The following is a 24,149-nucleotide window of genomic DNA, read 5'->3' on the forward strand; positions in this document are numbered from 1 at the left end:
CGCCCAGCGCCATCCAACGCATGTCCCTGTGGTAATCCAAAGAGCATACGCCACTCGCCTCTTCAATCTGCTACTACGCGGAATCAAAGTCTCCAATTCGCGCCCAAGCACCAACCAAAAACGTAGTCTGATCCATAAAAGCATGAGCGTGTTTTTGTTTTTCCTAACTGTGGCGTCCTGGATTGGCGCTTTTCAAGGTAAGGTTACTTGGTGTTCTGTAATTAGCCTGTCTAATGAACTTAAAATTTGTTTACGTGCTGTATTTTTTCTTTTTTTCTCTCTTTTTTTGAAAATATGGTTTACATACATTTTAAACAAGCAGAATATTCTGATAACCTGACATGAACAAAGTGCTACTATTGCATTCAACTGCTTGTGCAGCGTTTTTGGATTTTATTTTTGAAAAATAATCAAGTATGTAGTTACAGTATGACTAGTCTAGAAATGTAGCCTTAATTCAAATCCGCTGAACTTCAAAGCTACTTTTGTGCTTCTTGGATATAGTCAATAAGAAGGTATAATGACCATGAATAAGTCAGTTAGACCGCATTGCCACGTGTGTTGCCTGAGAGGATACATCACGCAATTGTGCCATTGCACAGGACATTTGCAAAAACAATTTGCAGATCCAAAGGTCATGTGTGTTTAAGGCCCCTCTATGATGGTACGCAGCTAGTGCACAGGACATGTTATTTCAAACCAGTCTGGTGCAGGAAATCCCAGTTCTAACACGCAATCAGGCATCCAACACATTTGTATAGTGTTGCACACAGATAAAAACAACATTAACTTGTAGTCGCAGACTTTTAGATTTCCCTTTGTTTAATTATGAAGTCTACAATCGAGGATTTAAGAACAAGATGGCAGCCCTGATACTAAGGTTTTGAAACGTTTAAAGGAAGTGACTTCATTGGTGGTTTTTTGCTGGCATTAACAGCCTTTTTTTACAGCATTGTTTGTAAACAGTGGATTACTAATTCCCAGTATTTTGCTCATACTGGGATATGACATTTGTATTTGGAAAATTGTCCATTTAACCCAGTATTGTCTTAAAGAATAAGTAGCAAATTAAATGTAATACAAATAAAAATTGGCACTCCAGACTGCGGCATTCAGAAGTCATTCTTTTCATTTTACTGGTGATGTGAAATATACAGTCTATAAAGCATACACTACCATTCAAAATTATAGAATCAGTTTGCTCAATAGTATATTATTCCTTGTTACAGATACATATGTAAAGTGATTTTAATGTGACTAATTGTGCAACTTTGTAGGTGTCAGACCATTTTGTGGACTATATTCAAGACTATATCATTCAGGACTCAATATCATGCTGAACACATGTTGATACAGTCCTAAAGGATATACGGTCCTGAAGGATATATAGTACTGAGGATGACTGCAGAGTAACTGAGGGTTCTCTACTGCATTGAGAATGATGTTGTAATAAGATGCATTTCCACAGTCCACAGAGGAAAGTGGTTGTCAAATCTCAAAGTGGATACTTTGAGGAAAAATTACTATACATAGATATCTTCACCATATTATTTAACAGTCACTTTATTGTATTGTCAATTTATTGTTTTTCTGAAATTACTTGACATACTATATGACATGAAAAAAGCATTTTTAGTATCTGGTTTATGTTATTTAGATTTATATTGTATACATTGTTAGTGACTAAAATAATTGTGCTAAATAAAATGTGACTGGTGACTGCAAGCTTTAAATGGTGGTGTGTATTAACAGTATTTCAGAAACAATATACTATGTCACTATTTCTGCTCTATAAATTCATATTACATTAAAATCAATATGGTAATAATGATTTGAATTCTTAACTAATTTATCCATGCTCTCTTGGTGTTTAAGTAAATTGAATTTCATCTGAAACAGTCATTTATATATATTTCCAGAAGTCTAAAAAATGGTTATATCACTTCATAAACTGTTAAAGCTTACAGAACGGCAGGTAGCTGACCTCTGGTTCACTGTTGATGCTCTGTGTATTGACTTTCCTCATGCTTTGTGGAAAGTCTAAATTAGACAAGCCTCAGTGTTTATCTACTGTGTGTGTGTGTGTGTGTGTGTGTGTGTGTGTGTGTGTGCATGCGTGTGTGTTGGTATGTGTGTGTTTTTGAGTGGTTTCCCAGCACACCGCAGTGCACTGAATGATTTCCAGCGTTCAGAGGGGAGAGAGCTGATTCTAAAGCCATGGAACGTTGACCGTGAGATTCTGCACCCCGGAATTACTCTGGAGGAATGTGCCAAAAAATGCAAAGTCAGCCCGGACTGCAGGTTCCACAATCCTACACTCCTCTCCCACCATCCTTAGTCATCTTAAACTTTTTGAACCTATAGTTAATCTTGCATTTATGTCTTGTAGTTAATCTAACATATCAACCAGTGACTACATACAACATACATCTCTACATACAACATACATCATTCTCTCAATGGTAAATGAAATATAATTGATAGTACACTGTGCAGATATTAAATCCAGTCTTAAGTCATATTTTCACCTTTTCAGTAAAGCATACAGTTGTCACATGAAAAGCAAATCCTTCATCCGGTTTATTTTGGTATGAATTTCCAGAGCTTTCAACTATGAGTTCCGTCCTTCTGTAGTCTGTAAACACCTACCCTGTGTGGGCAGTGGTAATGGTGCTGAGGTGAAGAGGAATGTCAACTGTGATCTGTATGAGATGAAAGGTGAGCTCTGGAGGATAGTGGATGGATGCTAGTGACATGTCAAAAGAAGCTGTGTGTCACTAGTGTTTTTCACTGCCCAGTCTATGTAAGGAAGTGCATCATGGGTAAAGGAGAGGACTATCGGGGGGAGGTGTCTAAGACCCAGACCGGGCGAACATGTCAGCAGTGGTGGTCAAAGTTCCCTCATGATCATAGGTAAAAAGAGGCACTAACATTAAAAGCACTAACATTATTATTCATACAGTTGACACACATTATATTTGAGTGAAGTGTCATGGTAGAGACTAAAAGTAGAAAAACTTTATGCTAATGTATATGTATATCAGAAAGGCTGTGAATAATAAGTGGGTATATGTCTGGGAACAGATGGACCCCTTCTCCCACTAATGGCCTGGAGCTGAACTTCTGTCGTAATCCGGATGGGGACCGTATTGGACCCTGGTGCTACACTACAGACCCAGAACGCAGATATGAGAGCTGTAATATCCCCCAGTGCAGAGATGGTACTGTACATGGGTCACTTGAAATGGAGATGGTATTAGCGTAAAATGCATGGAGTGGCCCACTAATACTGAAACTTTAATCTCAGCTGTGCTTCTTTTCTGCTAAATTTAGGCTTATTAATGAATAATTCAATGCATTAAGTGCAATTTAAAAGTGTTGGTTTACATTGTTGTGGTTATATTTTTAGTGAAGTATAATGTTGTGTGTGTGTGTGTGTGTGTGTGTGTGTGTGTGTGTGTGTGTGTGTGTGGTGCATGTGCGTGTGTGTAAGAGGTGTGTATCACCTGTAATGGAGAGGACTATAGGGGTCAGGTTGACCACACAGTAAATGGTCGAGAGTGCCAAAGATGGGACCAGCAGTATCCACATCAGCACATCTATCAGCCAGAAAAGTACATTACACTATTCATCTCACTGCACTCAACACCCAGCACCCTGCATACTGCATAGTACACACTGTACTAAACATCATGTACAATAGGGTTTATTACTACACTATGCTCAACCTGACTCTAGTGTAATATACTATACTACAATATGCTCAACATTGTGAATACTATATACTACATACTGTTTTCCTAACACCCTATGGACTCCATTCTACATACTTATAAATATGTATGAATACTACATACTACAAAGTGTTATAATACTGTATTTTTTCATATGCATACTGTACTAGCTATTCCTGTGATTTTTAAGTGTACCTTTACCTACAAACGAACATTATACCTAAACTATACTCCATTTTGCTTTTGCTGTTTGATCTGTCATAATTTCTCACCAGAAGTCTTCTTCAGCATCCAAATGCATTCACTATATTTGATTTAAATTAGCAGGCACCTGAGCATACGATCCTGATCATGTTTGGTGTGCAGGTACCCTGACAAAAGTCTGGATGATAATTACTGCCGGAACCCAGACGCCTCCCCTGTACCCTGGTGTTACACCACCGACCCAACAGTGGAGAGAGAGAGCTGCAACATCCGCAAGTGCTGTGAGTCTTTCTTTCTCTGACCTGACCAGAGCTTGATTCAAACCGCTGACCTGACATGTCCACTAAATAGCAGTGGAGTGATTACCCCCCCTTTGGCTGACATTTATAAAGCACTGAGCAGCAGATTTTCCTCATCCCATGCTTAATATTCATATGTCCCCTCCCTTCTTTGAAGATATTATCATTCTAAAAGTGCACAAGGCATTTTCAGTAAACATGAACACAATAAGAAAGAAATGAGAAAAAAAAGTCAGTTATCATGCCTGATAATCACATAAATCTAACATGCAAATATAAAAATACCTCTGCACAAATTTACAATAATTATTGTAGTGATGAGGTCGTGGCAAGTTCATGGCAAGTTCATGTGCTCTTTCAATACATACATAAGACAGAAAGGTTGCAGTGTTGGCTCTTAACTTTTACTGATCCAGATAGCAGAAAGTATGACTTGCAAAGAAGGTTGCAATAGTAATACATTTCCAGTGAAGTTTTTATTTTTCTATATTATTTTCAGTTTCACATATAAATTCAACTTGTTTTAAAGGAGTTGGCTATTTCATGAGTTCTTTTTAAATTTTATTTTAATCATTTTAGTTTCAGGTTTAATTTTGGTGGTTACTCTACTGTGTCCAATCTTGTAGTCAGTGATGTGCATGAAAATTTTGATGGGCCTAAAGATTCTTTTCTCATCACAGCCTGAATGTGATATTGTTTATGCCTAATGCTAATTCACCAGAAAAACTAAAAATATTCCACACAGTATTATACTTTTTACAGTTTGTGTTGATTGCAGTATTAGTTATCTTTGACTCTTGACCCAATATACATGTTTGTTTGTTTTTTAGTTTTCCATTATATTTTCTTCTTTAATAGTTTTTAGTTTACTGTTATTTGGTATTTTGTTATTTGGTATTATTTAGTAGGTATTTGGTATTTTGGTGGTATTTTTCATTTAAGAACTCAGTCAGGAGGTTCTTATTTCACCTAGACCTCCATATGCATGCCAGTGTAGTCACTGTTTGTTTTATCATGGGTTCACATTCTCATGTAAGTAAGGACTCTCTCTCTCTTTCTCTCTCTCTCTCTCTCTCTCTCTCTCTCTCTCTGTCCTTGTCACTCTCTCTCTCACTCTTGTTCACTCTGATCGTTGCGTCGTCTTCTCCTGTAATGACTTGTTCACTGACCTTAGTGTTTTGACCTGTGTCTGTCTGCAGTTGGCTACCATTTGCATCTCCCCTCTCAATTCTTTCCCTCCTGCAGCCGAGGTCCCGAAGCGTCGCAGCCGATCCAGCTACACCACCAACTGCTTTCGGGGCCGCGGAGAGGACTACCGGGGCAAAGTGAACGAGACCACCTCAGGCATCCCCTGCCAACGCTGGGATGCTCAGAGCCCCCATGGGCACCCGTTCTATCCCCACACCTATGAGTGCAAGTGAGCGCTGGGCTAAGGGTGTAGCTGGCTTAGCTGGTGTCAGAGTTCAGTTTAGAGCCTTGATGATGGCCTTAACTGTGTAAGGAAAACTTTATAATTAGAAAAAAAAAAAAAGCACATAAAATGTAAGGGCTACGTACTCTATCTTAGACTAAGTTTCAACCTTCAAGTGCAAAAAACAAACTAATTTGTGCAAAACCTCGGGAGTGGTGAAGTTCATGGCAGCCTCCTCAGTTAAGAGCTTTAATTGGCTGCCCCTAATGCTGTTCTTGTCTCAGAGGACTGGAGGAGAACTACTGCCGTAATCCAGATGGGTCAGAGGCACCGTGGTGCTTCACGTCAGTGCCTGAGATGAGGACAGCTCTCTGCCTACAGATCAAGCGCTGCGCGGATGACGTCGAGGCTGAGGGTATTGTATCAGTTTACTGCCCCCTGGTGGCTGAGAGTGGTGTTTAACGACTTGTGTTTTCAAGAAATACTGTGTTGTGTTCTTTTTTTAAGACTGTTATAATGAAAATGGCAAGAACTACCGTGGTGTTGTCCGCAAAACACGAAAGGGCATCCTTTGTCAGAGGTGGAGCGTAAACACACCACATAAAACAAAGTAAGACAAGCAACATGATTCAGGACAGTGAAGGTTGTCCTGTTACTCTTAAATATGAAGACGTGTCTTTGGTACTGTGGCATGAGCGGTATATACAATGTCTCAGGATAAGGCTTTAGTGGTATCTAGCAAACCAGTCACACAACATCAACTTAGGAAGAGGAAACTTCAGGGTCTTTCACATCCTTATAGCTGGGTTTTATGCAAAATGGTGACTTCTCAGAAAGAGGTCTTGTTTATGTCTGGGTTTAATTTCAAATTAGATTCAGGCAGTTGGAGGGAAAACATAAAAAAATACAAATTGATCAGGAGCATGCCAAGGTGAAAGCCAGCATATAAATCATCAACATATAGCTCCTAATGATCTGAATTTGCTACAGTAGATGTATTCAGGTGTGACATTTACCTGGGTGTCCTAATCTATACATTCCAAGAGAAAGAATTTGAAATGGTAGGAATTTTGGGGAGCAATCCTATTTATATTACAGTGTTTGATGTGAAGGAAGTTTGTAGCTTGGTATTTAGCAAGCAACACATTTACCATAAACATGACAGTGATCGCTGATCAAAGGTCGCATGAGGGAGAATGAAATGTGCACCACCCCTTTCTTTGGTGGAGTGGGTGCCTGTGAGGTAGGCTGACCGGGTAACTTCAAACTACCAGGCAGTGGACACACAGCAATGGCACTGTTTTTTTGTTGTTGTTTCCTGTTGTTTTTGGAGAAGGTTAGGATTTGAACACACTTAAGTAATTTTTACTTTAGCAAATAAAATGGTTCCAGAGATGTAGTGAAGCCGGATGCCCTCCCTTGATACTAATCTTAAGAGAAAGGGACTTATTGCAGAAGCTCATCAAAGAGAGAATCATATTTATTTTAATGTTGTGCGTAATGTCACACAGCTGAAAACACGCTCTCACATTTGGACTAAAGTTTTGCTCTCCTTTAAACCGACTGCTGTGTGGTTTCTTGGCACACTGCATTTTGAGTCAGACGGACTGTCACTTTCCCCCGTGGACATTCATAGGATCAACCCAAAGACACACCCAGAAGCCAACCTGACAGAGAACTACTGCAGGAACCCGGATGCAGACCTGCACGGACCCTGGTGCTACACCACCGACCCCAAGACCGAGTTTGATTACTGCGCCATCAAGCAGTGTGGTAAAGAGGCTGACATTCTTTTTTGTTTCTGCTCTCCTATATTCTCATGGACCCATTCATGTTTGCTCATGTGGTCACAGGACTTTTAGGATGTTATACTTTGTAACACTTCACCTACACTTGTTAGACTTAATCTAGACAGACACATAGTATTAGATGATCAGTTGTTCTATCGGGTGATTAGAAGGAATAAGCCTTTAGTAGCAATGTTTTCTAGTGGATAACATTCCAATAAACTAGTTATCTAGACATAGACCTGTGCTTCAAGCGCCTGTTGTGTTCATCCTTTTTTGTACAGCTGGAAAGAAAGTGCCCATCATGAAGCCACCAGGTAAGTCACTGAAATTCTACTCTTTGTGCAACTTTGCATATTCATACTAAAAAAAAAAAAAAGAGTCAATAGTCACTGTATGCATTTGTGTGATTTTGGGCACACGTGAGCAGAGAGTGTCGTGTTTAATGAGTGTGGGAAGCGTGATGATCGCATGGTGAAGAGCAGGCTGAGGATTGTGGGAGGCACACCCGGAAATTCTCCGTGGACGGTGAGCCTGAGAGACAGGTCAGTCATCTCCCACTTGTTTCCTTCCTCCACCCACCTCTCCCTCTGTCGCTGCTTTCACCAGTTTTCACACATGAGATTATCAAGGCATAAAGCTCCTTGAACTTTCTTTCCATGTATCTCTCTCTGTCCCTCTCTCCGAACAGGAAAGGGAAACACTTCTGTGGTGGATCTCTGGTGAACTCTAAATGGGTGATCAGCACCAAGCAGTGTTTCTCCTCCTGGTACGACTCTATGCACGAAAATTCACGTGACTGCAATCAGAGCAACACATTGTGTTGTGTTGTTTGTTTGTTTTCTATGCTGATTGTGCATGCCTGTATTTGCTGTGTGTGTGTGGGTGTCTTGGTAGTTATGTGGAGCTCACAGGTTATGCTGCTATGATGGGTACTCTGTTCCAGAACCCAAAAGAAGGAGAGCCAGACATCCAGACCATCCCTCTCAACAAAATCGTCTGCGGACCTTCCGAGTCCCACCTAGTGTTGCTACAGCTAGAAACGTAACTCTTCCACTTCCATATCAACAGGTCTTGAACAAGGTCAGAAGAAAGGTTATTACATGCCTCTTTCTGTTCTCACAGCCCTGCCCAGATAAATGAGCGTGTGTCACAGATATGTCTTCCTCCTGAACGCTACATAGTTCCAGAAGGAACTGTCTGCGAGATCGCTGGTTGGGGGGAAACCAAAGGTTTGTGGCTCATGCAGAATTGCAAGGGCTTGTCTACGTTTTTTGAGTATTACTCAGCTTCATTCTGTTTTGTGCTTCCCTTTGGACTACCTGTTTGTATCTCTCTCTCTCTCTCTATCTCTCTCTCTCTCTCTCTCTCTCTCTCTCTCTCTCTCTCTCTCCCCTCTGTGCCTGTCTCCTTCAGGAACAGGGGATGAGTCAGTGTTAAATGTGGCTCAGATGCAAGTCCAGAGCAACAGCGAGTGTAACAATTACTTCAAAGGTCGTGTGAGGGAGAATGAAATGTGCACCACCCCTTTCTTTGGTGGAGTGGGTGCCTGTGAGGTAGGCTGACCGGGTAACTTCAAACTACCAGGCAGTGGACACACAGCAATGGCACTGTTTTTTTGTTGTTGTTTCCTGTTGTTTTTGGAAAAGGTTAGGATTTGAACACACTTAAGAAATTTTTACTTTAGCAAATAAAATGGTTCCAGAGATGTAGTGAAGCCGGATGCCCTCCCTTTCTTCCTTTATGTTTGGAACACTCAGTCAGACTCACTCAACTCAATTCTCCAGCGAGTCCCTGTGCTATAGATTTTGAATATGTGATCTTTTAGACTTTACTACATAATACCAACTTTCCTGACTATTGGTCATTACTTCTATTCTATACTATTCTTCTATAATATTCTAAGATAAGCCCTCTGTTTTAGACATAATTAATTTAACTAGAGTTCAACTGAACACTCCAAGCAAACTTTTAATTCATACATTAAAGCTGGCTGCAGTTTCATTAGAGATAGTAAAGGTGCTGTTGAGTGAGACATGAGTAATAAATAACTTTACGAGTTTGAACCCTTGTTTCTTTATTATGACTCTCATTTTTACTGAAGATAGCATTTAGTTCCCTATTCCAAAATGAGTTCATCACATGACCACTGATTCAGTAGCTCATCATTTTCATCTACAGAGTGGTGGAGAATCTGGGCTAAATCTGTCCAAATTGCTTTCACTATTGGGATCACACCACAGAGTGTGGAGTTTGCATGGAATGTCCTTTTTTAAAATGGTAGTGTGAGATGTACCAACTCTGGTAATGAAGACTATAACCCGCTCTTAGGCAAGTCAGTTTGAATTTACTGTGTAGAAACTTGCATCATTAATTTCCCCCAAATCTGTGACAAGAGGGCTTTTTTGCAGTTCTGCATTTTCAAAATCTGCAACCGAAGATTGTGAAATGAGTAAGTGATGCATTTGATACAGCGGTACTCTCCATCTCTCTGCCCGTCTGTCTCTTTCTCTCTACCAGAGAGACTATGGAGGTCCCCTGGCATGTCAGAACAGTGACTGCTGGGTCCTAGAGGGTGTGATCATCCCAATGCGTCGCTGTGGCCACCCCGGCCAGCCCAACATCTTCATCCGCGTCTCCATGTATGTTGACTGGATCAAGAAGGTCATGGAGATGGCGTAGCAGGTGGCAGGCCCTTGGCCCACATCACAGTCTACTGCTACTTGGATATACGCACCCAGAAGCAGCAGCAATGGGACCAGAGCAAAGTACCACAACTCTTAAGTCGAAGTCCAGAGACCTTGACTGTAAATTGTTGCAAGGAAAAATATCTGTATTCCGTTTTTTTGAAGTCTCACAGTACATGTTTATAAATTTACTTAACTGAAAGTAAATGCAATGTAATTTTTAACAAGTTAAAGCTTATTTATCTTTCACTATAGTTTTTTTTTCTTTTACACTGAGCCCTGAAAGTCTAGGGGACATTTAATATGGAGCTTGTAGGCCACTTTAGTTCTGCTGACTGTTACACTACCTTCATCCTGTGGCACCATTTGCTGCTGTAGCTGCAAAAGTCTTAAGTGAATGAGAGTCACTTTTTACCACCTCATATTTTTGCAACAACGGCCGATATAATGTTAGTACTCTGAAATTTCTATGTATACAATGAGCTTTTATTGTTTTAATAATGTCACCTTTTAATAAATCATGGCATGGATGAATGGTTAATATGGTGGACGCTTGGGATCAATGTGTGCTTGTATTAACTAATCACTTATATATTACCTATGCTCATTATAAATGAGCATTTGGGGAAGTGAAAAGGACTTAAGCAGTATTTTCAAGGATTTATCATTTAAGTTAATCCTTTGTACTTTGTACGCTTACTGTTCCCTAACTATCGAGCCATTCCTGCAGTCGTAAGTAAATTATACAGGTTTTCTTGACCACTTTACGAAATCAGTTTGAGTCAATCTACAATCCAAATGAATTATATTAAAATGATAATAAATATTACTCTGAATTCTGTAGCTTGAGCCCAGCAGCCAGAAAATAACGTAGCAATTATCTCAAAACATGTTCTCTAGCTCTTTGTCATACCGGTCACACGCTCCCGTGCCTTTGATGGCAGGCTGTTTGTGTCTTGGGATGGAGAGGTGGGGTGGTAGAGGACAGAAGTGGGACTTTCATACATTCCTGGTCATTCTTCAAGTTGGATATTTGTAAGGACCAGCAGATGAGCATTTTGTAATTTGGCTTAAAATAGCTTTTAAGAGTTCGCTGCAAGTGCTTGAATACTTGGGCGCTGCAGTAAACCAGGCATGCACTTGCACGGTGTTTCAAAGATTCGATCTTTGTGTTTCGTGTGATTTCCCTAGAACCTGTGCAGTTGGCAGCAAAGTTGATGGAACGTGAAACTTTGACTTGCTTGTAAAAGGTGGTGGAAGGGCGGGTAGGCTATTGTAACTTGCTCGTTTCTATGAAAGTGACTCATTAGTAATGGTCTTGTTTTGTCAAAGCACTAAACGGTCAAAAATTACTCAGTAACATACCTTTTCACTACTTGTTTAGTTGCTGCTTGACATGAACCAGAGCATGTATTCCAGTGGAAATAATTATTTTTTAAATTTAGTTAAATAATGGACAGAGCAGCACAACCATTATGATCGGAGACAGGTTGAAGATGCTTTATCAGAACACTACTTTTTATCATAAAGTGTAAAATTTTCAGTGGAAATTTGAAATGGGAGGCGTTTCTATACAGCACAGGGCGTTACAGTCAAGAGTATGTTTTTTTCTGACGTATGGCAGGGGCATAATAAGAAAAGTCATCAGTCTAAGGAAATGTCACAAGCAATTACAGAGACTTCATGGAGTATAAGGACAAGCGACACCCTTCTATCTGTGGATAACATCTAGTGGTAAATGAAGACATCTCATGTAATTCAAGACCATGGGCTATTTGTCGTGTTTATACGTAGAAAAGGAGGAGAGCGATAAGATAAAATATAGTGTATGGGGACTTACATTCATAGGCTGCTATTCAAGTAAACGCAAAGCGGTAAAGTAAGCTATGGAAAACGGTGTGATATGGATGAACACTTGCAGACCACTGACTTTTTTACTTTTTGTACAGGGTTATAGGATTTTGTTAGCGTAGAGGAGCGGTGTTGGTCTGCGCCAAAATCACATAGTTTATGTGCTTTGATTACTTTAAAACCCAACCAAGAAAAAGAATTAAAGCTACTTTTGAACCGTTGCATTGGGCTTGCTTCGGCATTCATTTTTCGTAGGCTCAACTAAAATTAGCAAGGACAAATATAAAGGCGTCTGGGCATTTGTTGTTTTTTATGGAACAATTTGAGCAGCCTGAGTGAATTTAAGAATACGACATTTACTGTGAGGTTGGTATGCATGGAAGTATCTTTTTAAGACATATGACAGTATGGTTGCGGTCTATATTATGACAGTATAGTCTCTGTGTTTTTATGAATCAACTGATTGGCAAGGTTCTAATCTAAACCGAAAGATAATAGCATTGGAAGGAATGGCAATACCCTATTAATCACAAGATTATTTATCTTCTGTTTTAAGAGCAGTTAGTGAGCGGTGCAGCTATTTTCTTATTTCATCTAGTCCGACGTTGTTGTCTTTACGTCTTCAATACTGTTTTGTTGCTCCATGTTACTAAGGTAATGTTTTCATCGCTACCGCAATACATGTGCTTGCTTTGCGCTGCAGCTCGCGACCACCAGCTACATTTTTCAGTAGGTCTGAAAGAATGCGGAGAATGTGGATTGTACTAATTACCAGCCATATGTAGAGAAAAAAGCCTACATTTTTGATGGAACATTGAAAACATAGCTACTTATTTATGAACTCCATTTTTATTATCAAAACCCGATAATGTTCAGGAACACAATTGTTTGCTTTTTTATTACAAACGTGTACATTGTATTTTGTGTGTATTTAACGTTTAATTTGTATTTTGTGTTCATAGGCGTATGTATTTTGTATTCAGGAGGGATATACTTTTTGCATTCAAGTTTGCATTCATTCATGGTTCATTCATCCAACCTAATGATCGCATTCGTTATCCCTGAAGACTCCCCCCAAACCTCCGGCAGGACTGTGTGTGAGGTCCATGCTTCTGTGAGGTGAGCAGCTCTGGGCAGGATGGAAGAGGAGCTGAGTGGAGCAGAAGGAGAGCCAGCTGTGGCGGTGGCAGCCGAGGCTCTACCAGCACCCCGGCGAGGCAGGGGTCGACCTCGCAAACAACCGCAGGTGCTGACAAACTCCGCGTCATGACCCTTGGGCTGCTGTGACTCCGAACTGCTGTTTGCGGAACTGCAATAAAGAGCATAATGAAATTAACTGCGTCTTTCAGGAGCCTGTCAATCCTGCTGCTCCCAGAAGGCCAAGGGGAAGACCGAGAGGGAGCAAGAACAAGACCAAGCGTGCTATCCCCACAGTAAGGCAGATTTTTAAGTATCTTTAGCACTCCTTGGGTCAATGGAGTGAGCCGTATTTATTTATTTTTTAAAGTCTTTTCTCCCTCTTTACCATTCTTTCTTTGTGTGCTAAAAGGTAGAGCCACAAAGGGTAAGAAGACCTCGTGGCCGGCCAAGAAAATGGGTTAGTATCAGCGGCAGGCACACCCTGACTTTAACAAACACATACTTTTTAAATTATATCACAGAACACATCTGCATACCTCGTTCTCTGTCTGACTAATCCACAGCCTCAAACAATTCAGCAAGAAGAACCACAAGTAAGTGAAATATTCACGACTCTTGCCTATTAACAACTTCAGCTAAAGCAAATACTGGTTCACTTAGCTATGCCCTTCAGCTGATTTGAACTGATTCTACATAAGTTCAATTCCTAGCGCGCTCTCTTATGCTGCAGCGAAACCCAGTTATGACTTGAACCCAGGCAGAAACTCCCCTTTTACTCATAGATATACAGGCAGGGTGTCGAATGAGTCAGTAGTTCTAAGGGAAACTGAACGTGACCGTTATCCTCTGCTCTCAGTTTCCTGTCCCCAACTGTCATAGTTTTCGGTGTCGCAGGCATGTATGCTTCACTCTCACGCATACACAGATGTGTTCACCTTAACAGTTCTCCTTTCTCCTGCCGACAGCTTCAGGGAGAAGAGGCAGAGCTAGAAGAGATCCAGCCCACACAAACACCGCCCTCACCATTGCCAGAGGAGGAGCGTGTCTAAAACTACCTCACTGGTTGGTCTGAGACTCTAATGTGTTTTATAGGCTGATTTAGACAGGTTGGCTTTTTTTTTCTGATTTATCATACGTTTCTTGATAAAAATATATAAGGCTTAGGATCTTGCCCAGTTTGAAATGCATTGATTTCAGTCAAATATCAACAATAACAAAACAAATCAGGGAAACAGGACCTATTCTAAGCATTGTGAAAAGCAATCAGTCTAAGGCTTTGGTTTAATGCATTGAAAAGGGAACATATCTTTTTAAGTCTAACTTAAACCACATACATCTATTTATATACAGGATATACATATCTAATGATAGAATATCTAAAGCCACACTGTGAGAGAGAAAAGTAAATTGGAAGTGGGCATTTCTCTCTACTGTATCAATGTAGGCATATAGATGTTTAAATCAGAGCCTTTAACATTTATCACAACTGACACATTTTTATTTCATAGATCTGACACATCTGATCTGTTCTTAGCACAGAAAACCATCATACAGGGCCGTTTCAGGTCTAAATGAAGCCACATTTATTCATGTCAATTAGTCTGTGTGATTATGATGTTTTGTACTTCACCACTTAATATCTGTAATCATCACTTATATCTGTGCACTTCTTTTTTTTTCCTCATCTGTGAAATATTTAATATTTCTTTACACTGTGAGAGGTCTGTCCATTAGCAATGGAAGCTTGTCCACAGATAACCTTCTTCTGTTCTTCATGGACATGCTGACAAAATAATTTATAGCGTGCAAAGGTTAGCAGTAACATCAGTTAACAGATGACCACCCTTAATTATTATTAACACATTTATACTTATATAGAGCGATATTAAAGGCACATACTAACAGCCATTTGAATTTTAATTTTGCTCAGGACATGCTCTCAGTGATCAAATTTAAACCAAAGACTTGAAAATTGTAGTTTACAGTTTTTGCAGGGCTTCTTTCTCCTATGGTTAGCCCTTGACATGTGTTGCTTTTATGTGCTAATGTCAGTGTTTACAGTGGAGTGAATAGTTGAATATTTAAACTGCAGTGAAAAAAGTTAAAACATGTTTTTACAGTAAAGCATATTGATTAGGGCATTTTCTGCTGCATATCTGTAAAACTTGATACAGAATGTATTAGACTTTGAAATAATTAATTTTAGATATAAAAGTGAATTTGAAACATAATTTTAAACAAAGTTTACTACAACATTTACCACAAAAGTACAGCTTTGGTGGAATTTAAAGATGCAGTAAACAGTGGGATACAGTACCTCAGTACATATACCTCCAGATTGTGTCTTTTCCTCTACCTGGCAAGTCTGTGGAGTATTACTTTGTTTTGTCATTACCTACATTGCTGTGCTTGTCTATAATTGTGCTGATTTGCAGTAAGGCATCTGTATAGGAATTGTCTTCCTGTGCCATTAATTCATTTTAATACTACATAAATTAACAGAATTGAATAATGTTATATGCAAGGAAGAGTACATACAATAAGCAGTGTACACATTGTACATTTGTAAGAATACATTAACAGGAGTAAAATTCTACACTGTATGAAATGTTTCAAAACATTATGCCTCATATCTCAGCTCAGGTTACTATTCACCATAAGAGTTTAAGAACATAAGAGTCCCATTCACTAACGTCAACTCAAATAATTATTTTTCTTTACCTCATTTTTATGTTTCTTCATGTACTAAATAAAGTCACTGTAAAACAAGAAAATGCAGTGTATTGAGTGTATTGATCATCTTCTTTTTTAACTTTAAATTAAAAAGGCACCCAATGCAGTTTTTATAGAATTTTTTATAAAAATAAAAGCACAAATAAATGTCTGTAAACACGCCACTGTTTTTTTTTTTTTTGCTTTATTACTTATTATGTTTAAACACATTAAAACATTTTCTAATTTCCTTGTTGCTGGTATGTGTATGAAAGGGAAAAATGATTATAACTCGTAGTTAACACACACACACACACACTCATCTAGACATGAACTACACTCATTTTTCTCTTTGTCAATGTTTAGCCCTCTGTCATTACAAATTGCAAGTATGAGATCCATTCGGATCCATATTTCTCTTTTCTGTGCTAAAAAAAGTCCTGGAGAACCTCTAAACACTGGCCAACACTCACGTGTGTGCAGAGTAGCTAGCATAGTGGGCAAACTTTGAAATAGTAGGAGCAGGAAGCACACTATAATGGGACAGAACAAAGATGCTATATATTACAAATATATAGAGAAAGACTAATATTTTCCATCCAACAGTCTTGATTTCCACTTCATGCTCTTCCAAGGTCTGTGGGCACTAAACTCCTCACACTCCTCGGCCAAAGCGTTTTTAGTGAGAGGAATTTGCTCCATGAGGTCTGTAATAGTATTCTGTCACTAGGACATTATTTCATGCCCCATCATGGAAGTCCAGTCTTCCTACACAATACTGGCTCTTTGATTTCACCTCTGCTTCCTCACACTACATTTTAAATGGGGCAGGGAGGTGAATCCGCTTTGAAGTTACTGTGAAATTCTTAACAGTCTGCTGGAATGGTCTCACTTTGATATTGCTGACGCAGATTTGCAGTGAAGGCAGAAGCTTTTTGAGGAACTAGAGTTCCACGGCACATTTCCAGTGTCAGTGAGTGGGGTTTTTTGGCAAAACTTGTTGGTGCTGTCTCCCATTGTCATCATTTTGGTCTTTTCTTTGATATAAGTACTATAGTAAAAAGAATATCCTTTAAAAAAATGAAGGGATCGTGCAGTAACCCTTGCTAGAGGTGTGGGACTCTAGATGCAGATATTTAAGAATGGAAAAAAAGGCTGACAACCACTTCTACTCTTGCACTCCTGAAAAAAGAATGTCATGAAAGTATGACGTACATGCCAGGTTGAAACGTGACTTGGTAAAGGTTCAACATAACAACCAAGAAAACTATCCCATTACAAAAAAGTGGAAATGTCTGTAAGTGGAGATTTTTCCTTTAAGAGTGTGTGATGCAACTATTTTCTTTTAATGTTCACTAAAATCTTCTCACAAAATAGCCTGGGAATCTAGAAATGCACAATGTTAGGACCCATGAAACAAGAAACAAGAAACAAATGGCTTTTTTGTGTAGGTGCGTGTTTAGATATCTGTTACAATATTTGATTGGGCTTGATCAAAGAAGGAGAGGGTGAATCAGAAATGAAATCCATATTAAAGGAGCAATAAGTAATTTTTTCAATAATTTGTCTTCAAATGATTAAACAGCCATTATCCCCCATGTCAGGGGGATCAGCTCTGTGGAGCACAGACTGGTTCTTTTTTTTTTGGATTACAAAGCAATCTGATTCTTCATCTCACTTGAGCTGCACTTTCTCCAAAAAAAATAATAATAATAAAATAATCACTTTCAGAAATATTATTTGCTATTTTAAATGGTAAAAATGACTTTGCTCCTTTAAATAGTTATAGAACATCCATATTACATAGATGAGAGGAGTCCTGTTCCTGTTTTCTATAACGAACCCAATTTAATCTTCTGAGTCTCGTGGTCACATTGACAAGAAACAGACACGATCCAAATGTGAATCTTCAAGCTGGCATATTCTCACGTAGAACCTCTGTCACGCATTAATGGCATCAGCAACATCTGTGAAGACCAGTCGACTGGGCCTCTGAGTCATACCCTGCCTCATCGTCAGAGTCTGAGTGAAGAAAAGAGGAGTGATAGAGTGCTACAACCTGGAGGACTTCACTATAGAACACCAAAATATGTTTAGTGGACACGAGCCAAGGAGGTAAAGGTTAGCACTGAATTGGATTGCTGGCATATAAAGAAGCATGAGAAGGAGCTGATCACAACTCTGCAATGGTATGGCGGGTGGAGTGCCTAGTAAATGTGTGATGTGGCCATACAGGAGGAAATGGGATGTTGGACTGTTGCTAGGCTGCAGTGTTTTGTTCTGCATTGTTCTGTGTTTTGAATAGAAATACAGGATATGTTCACACAAAGCATGACAATATCAGATATTTAACTACAAGTAACTGCATGGTTAGGTGTCAAAACATAAAAAGTAATTTTAACATTGACTTTTAAAAAAAACATGAGGAAAGCCCATCGCTGCGGCTAATTCTGTTGCACTTACTTTGGAGTTCGGCCCTGCTGGGCTGCTGTCTCTGCCATGGTCCAAGAGTTCCTGCTCCAGGTCGTCCTGCTCTTCAGCTGGGTCAAAGTTATACATGGGCATGAGCTGATGACGCAGCTTCTCCAGCCTGCATGGAGAAAAACCTGTCTTCGCAATGCTCTTACCACAGTAGTCAAATAACTGGCACTACACATCTTTCAAGGTGAAGCTCTTTCTCACCTTTTCTTTTTCCGTATGTACAGCAGCTGGGAACAGAAATAATGGTTAAGAAGCACATATTGTGCATTATGTATATTGATAGCACAGTACTGGTGGTAAGTAAGGTTAACACTTTACAGTATGGTTCCTTAATAAAGACCTAAAGACTTATTAACTTAGTAATAAATAATCAAATTTTACCATTGTAGTTCTACATTAATTCTTCTTACTACCATAAGCTACTATACTGACTAAACCATAATAATAGAGTATCAAAATTTGAACTACTGTTGTAACTAAATGTTTCTTGGTTCCTTAATTAATACTTCATTTCTAATGTTTATTTACTAAATAAACAACTAAATGTTAGCATAATTCTCTATTAGTTACTCTTCAATAAAATAAACTGCAATGGCAATAAAAGTATAATGATTTTGTAGTCTACATCACCACAGCTAAGAACTATTGTGGTTATTACATGTTTAAGGGTTCAATAACTAATTCTTAATTACTTAACTAAGAAATAAGTAATTCAGTGTTATCATACTAGTTCATAAGAAACATGGGACAGTGGGAATGTTACTTAAAGTCCTTCAAAGTTCTTGTTTATATTTATAGAGCCTTCTTAACAAAAACTGAGAAGTTACTGCAAAAAGGGGTTGAAATTTACAGTAAATGTGTACATAATTAAAACTGAACACTACTTTCATAAGGATTACAGCAGGATCATTTAGTGCAGACCAGTACTTGCTGTATTTCTAAATCATGCTCATATAGTTGTAGGTTTGTTTTTTTTTGTGACTAAAATAAATAGTGTGCTCTTCAGCAGAACAGTAGTCTTCCTGTTATTAATGCTATTTAGTAATAATGTATACATAATACTCCAATATCCTTAATTAAGTCTGTAACTATTAGCTCTTAAATATTAGCACTCTTAAGTACTAGGAGTTACTAGGATGCTGATTTTTCACTTTACTTGTGAAATAATTTATAAATATCATCTATTGATTGCTGATTACTTAGCTAATAAGATTTTTGGAAATAATTAAGGACACTTTAAATTATTCCACAATGATTCACTAATACAAAGGTTCCAGTGTTTCAGAACATAGTAAGAAAGCATGGTGATGGTGGGCTACATATCATAAATGTTGTTGATAGTTGTGGTACAGTATCTGTTGGTACAGTACCAGATAGTTGCAGAGATCCCTAAGACACTAAGGAATTAAATATGTAACTTATAAATGCATTCATTTTGCCAGTTATAGAAGAGAACACAATTTAAGGTATAAAACTGAAGGATGATGATTCATCTGTCTGTCTTTATCTCCCAGACAAACAGATTGTACTCACCATGAAGACAGCTAATCCAATGACAGTAATTATGCCAAAAGGCACCAGGACAGTGCCCACCCCAGTCCCCTCTGTCCACTGCACAGGAAGCTGTGTGGAGTTGAAGCTGGTTCCATTGACTGACTCAGACACGGGCTGGAGAGTTGCTCTGGACTCAATGCCATCCTGCTCTCTCCTGCTCTCCACTGAGGAGCTGGTGGTGACAGGGATGCAAGCGGATGCTGGGAGAGTGGGGACAAGGGTAGGAACTGGGACTGGGGTGGGCACTGAGGCTGGACTCCAGAAACCAGGCTTCAGGGTTGTGAGAGCCATGGCTTGGGTTTGGGGGGAGTGGTGGATGGTGGAAACGACTTTCAGGCTTTAACCTGGGCTTCGCCAGATGGAGCACACTTGTGTTAGAAATCAGAAGCACGTCTTTTCTGAAATCCTGACAAAGAGAGGTCAGTAGAGCCTTTATGTGGCAAAAATCCATTATGCTTTCACTCATTGTTAAGTTTAACTAGGACCAACTAAGAAAGCTTAGGAAAGTCTTGTTTCTATAGGAAAATGAAAACCACAGACTTTTACTCTAGACTTAAAAACAAAAATGGAATAAACTGAAGCAATCAATAAGAATACATTACATAAAAAATCACAATGACTAATGCTTTCAATTGTATCACATCCTTTACCAGCCTGAATGGTCTATTTATGTGTGAAAAGAAAAAGATGATACCTATTTCTGATAGTAGGTATAGGTAAGTCTGCAGAGTGTGAGTGTGTGTGTGTGTGTGTGTGTGTGTGTGTGTGTGTGTGTGTGTGTGTGTGTGTGTGTGTGTGTGTGTGTGTGTGTGTGTGTGTGTGTGTGTGTGTGTGTGTGGAGCAGTGGGGATGAAACATTCTAAAAACATTTTGTGGATAAGGATGCTTGAGTGTGTGTAAGCGTTCTGGCAAGGCCTGAGCTTCCTTCCACATCACAGCCGTTAGGATGTGTGTGTGGACGCGGGGGTTGGATGCTGGGGCAGGAAAGAGGTTTTAACGCTTAAAATAGAGAACTGAAGATGCTGTAGACAGAAGTCTGGGTTTGGTGTGTGAATGATGGGTAGAACGTCTCTAACCGCAAGCTGTCTCCAGCTTTCCATTCACATGTTCTGCTAAATTTCACCCTGTGTACTCTTATCAAAGGTACCTGCTTTTATTTTCCACATGCTGGTGTGTGGCCTTTTCGAAGCAAAAGCATAACTAGGGACCAAGCCATGAAATTTTACAATGGTTATGCTGACTTGTATTCAAATCATAATTTTTCAGAGGTGAAACAAGACGTGAGTTAGAAGTGTGTGTGTGTAACAGAAAGGGAAAAAGCAAGATAAAGAGAGTACTTTGTACTTTGCAATATCCTTACAATACCATATAACCATTGTATTTTTCGTTATGCTTAAAGCTCTGGTTGTAGTTGGCTTTATATCTAAAACCATATAAATAAAATTACACTTATAGCCAGGATGATAGCTAGGGTTAGACATTTGGAATCACACTACTACTTTATAGAATATACTCTTTATTTTACTAGAATCAACTACCCTGTACCTACATGTACTGGGCACTATATTAGGTACACCTCTCTTATAGGTGCATGTAAACAGAGTAGTCCATCTGCTGTTAAGCATAGCTCATCAGCCACCCTCTACCCCCTTCATTAGTGGTCAGTTCTGACCAGCGGACCACTGCTGACTACATATTATTTGGACCATTCTCAACAAAGCATTAGAACTGACAATGTAGAGGCATGGCTGTGAGTGTAGAACTGGTACATGTTTATCAGATGCAGCTATGTGGCTAGGGTTTTGAAATGTATCAGTATCACTGCTGGATAGGTTTGAAAGGTAGAACAAAGAACTGCAAATATTATGAACATATATTAGATATCTGGGGGGGGGGAGCTCTACTATGAACATATATATAGATACAATAAAAATACAATATAAGGTACTTGAATTGCTTGAATTGTAAGTTGGCAGACTGCAAAAAGATGTTCAATAAAGTGACATAATTTAGTTAATAATAACAGTGACTGCCTAGTATGTAGTTTACAATACTTACAGAAAAAACACAGATGCTCCTATAGCGCATAGTGAGAGGAAAGCACAGGGAGGGGCAGTACTACTCAGTACTCAGCCCAGCAACAGGAGCTTTGTGGCCCGGCCGTGAAGTGACTTGTTAAAAAGTCTGACGGCAGTGGCTAGGAATGACCTCACATGCTGCTCCTTAGCACAGCATGCCTTATTTCAGTCTGCTGCTCAATGACCTCTGCTTCATCCCAGTGGTCCACTGCATCACGAGAGTTATCCACCACCCAAACTTATTCAGCCAGCTGAGGCCCTGTGGTCAGAAACAGACCACTTATGTATGGTTAGAGAATGGCTACTACAAATGGCGCAACAGATGAGCTATAGGCTCTAATTGTACACCTACAAATGTTTTTAATGAAATGCTTGGACGTTAATGTGGAAATGTATGTTATTTGGTACATTGCTTTGTTTAGTGCTTGCATGTGTGTTTGTGTGCGTGTGTGGGTGTGTGTGTGTTCGCTCACTCACCTCTCTCTGCCGTTAATTGTGCCTTGTCCCCCTCCCCAAGACAGCTGGGCAGCCGTGGGTGTTGTGGTAGGATGTGGGTTGGTGGGGAGGAGATGGGCTGAGAGCGATGAATGGCAGCGGCGCCAGCGTGGTACTCTACCCAGGAACAACAGTACGCAGAAACAGGGCCCATGAAGGGAAGGAGCGTTTCGTAAGACAGCGCAGGGCTGCGGGCATCCAGCCTGTGTGTTTGCCTCTCTCGCACACGGTCTCGCTTTCTCTCATGCACAGTACTTCCTTTCCCTTATCTCTCTCTCTTCTGTTTCTCCCTCTCGGCTTCAGCAAAGACATCTGGACTATAACTACTAGCAGGATATAGTGTACAAATCAAGGGAACTCAGAGTTAAATGTTTTCCAGAGATAAACCAGAAAGAGCCAGTTTTCCAAAAGTTCCTTTATGAAAACGCACCAATTTCATATGGATAGAGGAATCAAAGTAACACCACAGAGGTAATTTTAACTCTGTAAGAGATAACTCGTCAATATATTGCACAAAATGTGGAGAGACATTGGAAGACCCCTCTCTTATGGACATATGAGAAAGACTCTAATCTTTGTTCTTATCTGTTTCTAAAGGAGCTTCTCACTCCTGGTTAACCCCAAGTTCCCAACTTTGATAGATTCTAGTTTAGACCTGCAATTCCCCATGATAGCAGCAAAATTTGACTTCTGATTAGAACTGACACAGACAAATTGCACATGGATTTTCTTGGTGGTGTGTGGTTCTTGGCTCATTGTCTAGACCACCTTTGCTTTCACAGGACCAACAGGAACTCCACTGCAAGTTTAACCACTGTTGTGTGAAACATCAATTTTAACTATCCCACTTGGATAGTTTTTAAATTCTACTAGTTCATGTCAGTAATCTGTGTTGAGTGTTGATATTGGCAGGGTGACATTATTTAGAAGAAAGCTAAAGCACAGACCAAGTTCCTCCCATCTCTCGCTCATTCTACTTGTTATGTGTGGGTGCAAATGAACAGTCTACATGCTTAATGAAGAACATGTGAACCTGCCAGCCAATCACAGCTGCCTGGCCTGCTTCAGCCAATCAGTGATCGCCACATGACAAAGCTAGCCATACATTTAGACCTATTGGTTAAATCATGTACGTTGGTCAGGCTAACATTTTATTATGTACAACCCTAATCTATTGTCCTAAGCCACAGATGGAGATACTCACCTTATTAGAGGAAACAGCACACAGAGGTGAGGATAAAAACATAGGATGTGGAGTGAGACAGATGTCCAAGATGAAGAATAAAGGGTGGGGAATTTCTTCCACCGTTTCTGCTCCTGTGCTCCCCAGATGGGCCTAAAGAGCTCAGCTACAAAGCTGTAAATTTGACCAGCTAACAGCTTTTCCCTGGACAATACTGCCTTCTACAACCTCCCCCCCTTGCGTCCCCTCACAATACCAACTCATGCTTCTCTCTCCCCTTTGCTGTGCAGCACTATTCCTCCCATTCCTTTATTCACCCTGTTATTCTTCAATAGGCAGAGACTGCAAGGATGCTACAAACCTAGACTATGTGTTCCAGAGCTACTAGGCCCTCCTCCTTCTGACTGCTATTGGTTGGCTGCAGTGTGATGGGAGGTTAAGACTGGTTTCAGTAATGTCCATCTCTCCATCAGATAGGGCTGAGCATTCCAAGTATGATTGTATCCGGGTAGCGGGTTCAGAGATATTAACCC

General features: G+C 39.7%; 3 protein-coding genes across 7 annotated transcripts; 2 read left to right on the forward strand and 1 right to left on the reverse strand.

The window, feature by feature from the left end:
* Positions 1-2: 2 nt before the first annotated feature.
* On the forward strand, positions 3-10,663 carry mst1 (macrophage stimulating 1). 3 transcript variants are annotated; one of them, XM_027000677.3, is made up of 18 exons: positions 3-197; positions 2,157-2,301; positions 2,603-2,718; positions 2,799-2,913; positions 3,085-3,221; positions 3,494-3,614; positions 4,101-4,219; positions 5,483-5,654; positions 5,933-6,063; positions 6,156-6,258; positions 7,285-7,421; positions 7,720-7,752; positions 7,866-7,980; positions 8,127-8,204; positions 8,333-8,479; positions 8,561-8,667; positions 8,852-8,991; positions 9,956-10,663. In XM_027000677.3, exons 1-18 carry the CDS (start codon positions 143-145, stop codon positions 10,115-10,117), a joined length of 2,133 nt encoding a protein of 710 aa, XP_026856478.3. In that variant the 5' UTR covers positions 3-142; the 3' UTR covers positions 10,118-10,663. The 3 variants fall into 3 exon arrangements, with proteins under 3 accessions (XP_026856478.3, XP_081573101.1, XP_081573102.1); XM_081716975.1 differs by lacking the exon at positions 8,852-8,991; XM_081716976.1 differs by lacking the exons at positions 3-197; positions 2,157-2,301 and adding an exon at positions 2,320-2,462.
* A 2,418-nt stretch (positions 10,664-13,081) lies between these two features.
* Positions 13,082-15,985, forward strand: si:ch211-161c3.6 (uncharacterized). 2 transcript variants are annotated; one of them, XM_081716978.1, is made up of 6 exons: positions 13,082-13,219; positions 13,323-13,406; positions 13,523-13,570; positions 13,677-13,706; positions 14,079-14,175; positions 14,622-15,985. In XM_081716978.1, exons 1-5 carry the CDS (start codon positions 13,112-13,114, stop codon positions 14,160-14,162), a joined length of 354 nt encoding a protein of 117 aa, XP_081573104.1. In that variant the 5' UTR covers positions 13,082-13,111; the 3' UTR covers positions 14,163-14,175; positions 14,622-15,985. The 2 variants fall into 2 exon arrangements, with proteins under 2 accessions (XP_081573104.1, XP_026856514.1); XM_027000713.3 differs by having other exon boundaries at positions 14,079-15,985.
* A 68-nt stretch (positions 15,986-16,053) lies between these two features.
* On the reverse strand, positions 16,054-22,554 carry c7h3orf18 (chromosome 7 C3orf18 homolog). Of its 2 annotated transcripts, XM_027000538.3 has the most exons (6): positions 22,416-22,552; positions 21,919-22,197; positions 19,840-20,266; positions 18,508-18,533; positions 18,289-18,415; positions 16,054-17,847 (listed from the first exon to the last, which is right to left on the reverse strand). In XM_027000538.3, exons 3-6 carry the CDS (start codon positions 20,149-20,151, stop codon positions 17,767-17,769), a joined length of 546 nt encoding a protein of 181 aa, XP_026856339.1. In that variant the 5' UTR covers positions 20,152-20,266; positions 21,919-22,197; positions 22,416-22,552; the 3' UTR covers positions 16,054-17,766. The 2 variants fall into 2 exon arrangements, with proteins under 2 accessions (XP_026856339.1, XP_026856340.1); XM_027000539.3 differs by lacking the exon at positions 21,919-22,197 and having other exon boundaries at positions 22,416-22,554.
* Between the last annotated feature and the right edge of the window lie 1,595 nt (positions 22,555-24,149).

The sequence above is a fragment of the Electrophorus electricus genome, chromosome 7 (genome assembly GCF_041902795.1).
Source record: "Electrophorus electricus isolate QZ-2024a chromosome 7, ASM4190279v1, whole genome shotgun sequence".
In the NCBI taxonomy this organism is placed as follows: Eukaryota; Metazoa; Chordata; class Actinopteri; order Gymnotiformes; family Gymnotidae; genus Electrophorus; species Electrophorus electricus.